Source organism: Epinephelus moara, chromosome 7, assembly GCF_006386435.1.
Source record: "Epinephelus moara isolate mb chromosome 7, YSFRI_EMoa_1.0, whole genome shotgun sequence".
Taxonomy (NCBI): Eukaryota; Metazoa; Chordata; class Actinopteri; order Perciformes; family Serranidae; genus Epinephelus; species Epinephelus moara.
The window spans coordinates 256,501-262,536 of record NC_065512.1 but is presented as its reverse complement, the minus strand read 5'-3'; the positions used below and the strand labels follow the sequence as shown (position 1 = coordinate 262,536).

The 6,036-nt window shown below is 39.7% G+C and overlaps 1 protein-coding gene across 1 annotated transcript in view; it reads left to right on the top strand.

The window, feature by feature from the left end:
* Positions 1-6,036, top strand: part of lonrf2 (LON peptidase N-terminal domain and ring finger 2) — a 22,433-nt gene that overhangs the window by 10,456 nt on the left and 5,941 nt on the right. Inside the window, 2 exon segments of the mRNA XM_050048291.1 lie at positions 3,460-3,486; positions 4,107-4,141. Of these exon segments, the coding sequence (XP_049904248.1) occupies positions 3,460-3,486; positions 4,107-4,141 (62 nt within the window).

Below are 6,036 nucleotides of genomic sequence, written 5' to 3'. Positions count from 1 at the left end.
TAGTTAACGACAACTACGCTTGTTACTGTGAGTAAGTGTGATAAAACCTCTGCCAGCCAAGCCAATACTTTATCAATACATGTGATCAGCATGTAGAAAGCCATATTTCAATCTGCTGAGAGCAGGATGAATGACTAATACTGATGTTTGTCTTCATGCTGAGATAACGTGACTTTCTTCACTCAGTAGTGTGATGTCAGGAGGAATATTTATATTCCAGTGAGATATTACTGGGTTTTAAATAGTGACTTTGTTATTGTAAACATGACTGTTGCTGCCATGGACTGTATAAAACTATATCCTGTGTGACTGACCTGTAAGGAAAGCATCAGGAGGTGAGGTGTGTGCATGTGTGTGTGTGTGTGTGTGTGTGTGTGTGGAGGAGGGTAGAGAGGGAGATGCTGGTAGAGATAGTGTGTGTGTTATTAGATACTGCTAATGTCACTTATTATGCTTCTGTGCATTGATAGCTCTTTTTTAGTCTATTTCTGTATCATGTTGAGGAGGGCCATGCCTTTATACAGTATATATAAATATATATATATGTATGCAAAAAAAAAAAAAAAAGTGGATCAGCTGCTCGCTGCTAACAATGTGGCCCATCGACATTATCTGGTTTTGAAATGCAGCCCAGTTGAAATAGTAATTGAATAGCCCTGCTGTAGTTTGTTTGTTTATTAGCTATCTAACAACACTTAAAAAAAAATAATTAGAAGCCAGTCTTGTTCAGTGAATCAGTTTATCATGTACACTCAAAAAATATTTAGGCGTTATATTTAAGATTGTTGCTTATAAATACATAAATCTGGTTGTTCTATATTTAAAACACATTGGGTTTATTAATGCTATTAGACAAATCACATTATTACTTATTATACTCATTATTATTACTTTAGCTTGTTTTATTTATTCATTTCACAGATAGTTATACATCCTTAATCCTTAAATTAAATTCATTATGGACATGGACTTAAAATCATTGTTTTATTGTATGGCCTTGCTGCCCTGGCTTTTGGCCTTTGTGCCCTCAAAAAATTGACATCACAAAAGTCCAAGTGGCCTTGCCCCTAAAATGACGACATTCCAGGCCTGGTAGTAGTAGTAGTAGTAGTAACATATTACTTTGCACAAAACTGGTATCACTCTCTCATTAGTTATAGTAAGAGGTGCCAAGATATTCACACATGTGAGCCTCATGTTACTGCAGCATCACAGGAGAACAGTTTTGTGTTTTTAATGCATCAAATGTCAGAAGCTAGGTCACACAGATGCAACTTGATGGATGTCTTGATCCTCACCTGTTGATATTTTCAGTCAAGTTCTTGTCATCAGGAGTTAAATACTGGGAAACACCCTGTAGCCACCTCTGTCCTGCCAGTTCATCACTGCTTCCTGGGAGTGGAGTTTGAATAAATAAATAAATAAATAAATAAATAAATACATAATAAATTGACAACTTAAATGAAAATAAATGTATGGACGGTGGATAAATGAATAAAATAATACGCTACAGAAGCAAGTGTAAATGGTATGATGACAGCTTGCAGCAGCAGGATATGAATCAAAACATGCTTTGCTTTGTTTGTACCTAAATTTCTCACATAGCAGCTTTAATTAATCAAACCTTGGCTGACCTTTAGGTGTACTCTGAACAAAACTTGATTCATTGCTCTCATCATCTGCTCTTTGACAGTCACATCTACGTCAAAGCACAAGACTTCTAAAATAAAATAAAAAAATAAATACAATAAAGGTGTCAAGGTTCTTAGCCAGTGATGGCGAATGATCAATGACCCAGGTATCAGATGGGTTTCTGTATTCTATATACACAGTTTAACATTAAGTTAAAGCCTGCTTAAAGAAACTTAAGACTGACTGGCGTTAACCAGCTTGGTCGTATCACTTCTTTCAGATCACAGTATCCCGTGACAGTACAGCAACAGGGCCGGATAAAAGAGTGTCTGTGCTGTGCAGGTTTTAGAGGAGTCTGGTGGTACGTCAGAGGAAGACTATGTTCAAGAGCCTCACCTGGTTTAACGAGGCAGCATCCAGCCTCTTACTATCTTTATACTATTAGGTCAGTACAAAAAAAATCTCACATTCAATTCAAGATAGATAAATCCAATTTGCTCAACTCTTTAAGTGTTCAATTTAGCATCACTCTGTTAATACTAAGTATTCAATGTAACATATTGACAGTTCAGTATTAACTCAGCAATTAAGCATTTAAAAGCTGCACTGAAAATGATCAGCTCATCCCAAGGAGTTTCTTACCTGTAGTAGTGAGGCTGTCACAGGTGGCTTTCAGTGAAGACACTAACACCAACTTAAATTTGGTTGCAGAGTAAATAATCAGTTTTTATTTAAAGCTTAACAATCTTATAATATAGACATTAAAATTCTATGTGAAAGAAAAGAGCTTCTAATTATGCTCAACTAGCTTGCTGGTATTCAACAAAAACATTCTCCCTCGTTACCTCTAACAAAAGCAGTGAAACAAGCAAAACCAAAAACAAAGAGCCTCGCACCCTTCTGTGTCTCTCTTGGAGCACAGGAAAAACTCCATATATGGTCAAACATAAGGCACGTGCAAAACATCAGTTAGAGGCTCAGCCTGTCTACTGGTATGTTAATAAATCCCTCTGGGGTCTAGGGGATAATTGGCCGTTTTTGACTACTTTTGATTTTACCTTTAAATTTCACCTTAAAAAACTGTTTACCTTGCCTTGTTTGGTATCATTATTTTCAGCACAACCTCACCTGTGTGACTTTACAGTTATTTTTTCATTTTGACACACTGTATTAACACACTGGACCTAAAATCACACAAAAAACATAAAATCCGAGTAGGAAAAAGTTTGATTTTTTACTGTGAAAAACACAAACATGTCTAACGAATCATTTTTTTTTACTGTGAAAAACACAAACATGTCTAACGAATCATTTTTGTAACTTATATATCACCTTTATTTATTCAGGGAGGGCCAATTGAGAGCGTGCTCTCATTTCCAATGGCGGCCTGATTACAGTACAATAAAATACAATTCAATACACATTACAATACGTATCACTAACAATAATACACACAACAGAAGCATATAATGAAATCAACAAGTACATGTACATTCAGAAAGCATGAGGTCAATAAGAAAGCGTTTAAAATGATTAAAAGGAATCAGTGTATCCAACTGAAGCTGAGACAGTAGATCATTCCATTTAAGAGGAGCGAAATAACCAAAAGCAATTTTTCCTACCTCCGTTCTAACAGCTGGGATATTAAGAGCCAGTGAGTTTTGTGCACGAGTGGGGTAGTTAAAAGAGCAAAAACTCAGTAAGCTCGATAAATAGAGAGGAAGTTTTTTAAGCAATGCCTTATAGATAAATAATATACAGTGTTGCTCAAGCCAATCAAGATTTAGGTCGCCCATTAATATGACTTCGGAGGAAAGGCAAGAGGAGATCAGATGAGCTAAATCAGAGATGGCAGTTGACAGAGCAGACAGGGGACGATAAACACCCAAGACAATTAATTTTCCACAGAGCTAACGACAGTTACAGAAAAACTTTTCTTAACAAAAATGGCCACACCACCACCTCTTGTAGGCTTGCATCTATCAGTTCTGAAGACATTATAACCATCAAGAGCAATATCATTATCACTCACTTGATCAGTTAGCCAGGTTCCAGAAAATACAAAAATATCTGCCTTTGTTTGTAGAGCCCAGATGTTAATGTAGTCCATCTTAGAAATCAGACTACGTACATTGATATGAATAAAACTCAGTCCTTTTTGCAACCTAAAATCTGCCTGAGATTTAAGGACTGAATGAGAGAATACCTGCTGTGACTCATAACACTGCCTAGCTATTGTTTTAATCTTAATTAAATTAGTAGGGTTTCTGGTCTGGGTCTGATTCATTTGATTACCAAACCACTTTGCGTTCGAAGCTGGAGTATCATAAATAGACAGAGGGGCAAAAACAGGCTCAGGCCTTTCAGAGATCCTAACATGAATAAAGGAATCAGAAATAGACATGTGGACAGCGCCACCATTTGTAGCAGCAGCAACAAGACCCACACTGTCAGGGACAGGGCTGTGAGGTAAGCAGTATGTGGACTGGGCAGGGTCTTGCTGGAGAGAGCATCATTGTAAACTAAAAGCAATGAAGTTTATAAAGTTGTGAGTCAACTTTTCAGCCCCATCCTGTTCAGATGTAATCCATCAGATTTGAACAAGTCACGCTCAGTCCAGAAACAGTCAAAGTTGCTTATAAAGCCAAGCCCAGTGGCAAAATTATGCATCCAGAGATGTAAACTAAAAAGACGGCTGAAACGTTCTGAACTTTTTAACAATGTGGGTATTGGGCCAGACAAAACACAAGTCTTCCCAAGACTTTCAACTGTGTTGACTAGTGATTCCAGCTCATAATGAAGTTTAACAGACTGTCTGGACATAATATCATTCGTTCCCGTGTGTAACATGACAGTGTGAACAGAGGGATGGAGATCAATAATGGTAGGAATGAGCTCTATAAAGTCAGTGGTTTTCCCACCAGAAAGACAGTAAGTGATGGAGCCTGTTAGATGCACATTTCTAATGATGGAGTCACCGATTACAAGAATTTCAGGAGGTTGATTTTTACAGCCCTTATCATAAACAGATAATCTAGGCGAAAGGGATAGAAGGGTGATGACAGGGACACCCGGAGTAGTAGAAGAAGAATTAGAGTCACCTGCACAGATGACGTCATCACACATTGACACACATGAACATTTAGGACTTTTACTTTGGGACAACAGTGGACTGGTTGGAGGAGCACGACGCTTTCTGTTACGGGATTGGGGCAGGGCTGGATGCTCCAGCGAGGTGTGTGAGCATGTAGCCGGTAGCTCAGCAAGCTTCTCTAGTGGGGCGAAGAAATTGGACAGCGGGATGGGACCATCGTCATCATCTTCTATATCTGGAGTAAACAGGGGGAGAGAAACCCGTCTCCCCATCCTAACAACAGACGTCCAGGAGGAAGAGTGAGTGTCCAATGTGCCGGGAACAACAGGGTTGGCAGATGCAGCTGGGACATCCGCGGACTCAAGACATGACAGCCAGGAGCATAGCACCGACTGCCGCTGGAGGAGATCCTCAATGAGCCGCTCAATGGACCTGAGCTCAGTTTTCAGTTCAACAACCTCAGCTGACAGGGCCATCAGAAAAAGCTGTAAAATAATAAAACCACAGCCAGCAAAACGCCAGGACAGACAAATAGAGAATGTGCGTAACTGTTGGCCGCAATAAGGACTTCAGAGGGGTGGTGAAAAAAACTTACTCGCTCGGGCTCCTATAGGAGCCCACAGCGGTGAAGTGGCAAATCTCCAGCCCAGAAAGTAGTGGAGAAACTTACCATCGAGGGCCCGAAAACCAGACCCTCTGCGATGAAACAGCTTAGGTAAGTTTCAGTGACTTTTCCACTCCACTTCTCTTTTCTTCCTTCTCTGTGTCTCTGACTGACTGACTTAAAGTAATGGGAACATAAACACAGACTGGCCGCGCACATGTGTGGGCTTCGTCACACAATGGAAATTAGAATGGAAATATAAATTGTAAACTTCAAAAACGTGTGTCCTAATTTAGCAAACAACAAAGTTATATATAACTGTTTACATTAAAATGCAGGCAATGCCTCAGGCGTTTTTTGAACAACTATTTATAGCTATTTACAAAACAATCAGATGCCACACAAATTAATTGTGCCACTCTGAAAAACAGTTCCTGTCCACCACAACACAGAGGGGCACATCACAGGCCTGACACTTCCAGGGTGTGTCACTCCTCCTGTTGTCCACCTGGAGCAGCATCCTCTGCCTTCCAGGGCTCAGAGCTGAGGCGTGGCTCTGCTGCCTGAGCCAGCGGAGATCCGGACCTGGTGGGCGTGCCACACCGTCCGCTCCTCTGTGCGGACCTCCGAGTACCACTCAGTGCGGTCGTCAGACTACACATATATATACAGTATATGTATATGTATATGTATATATATATATATA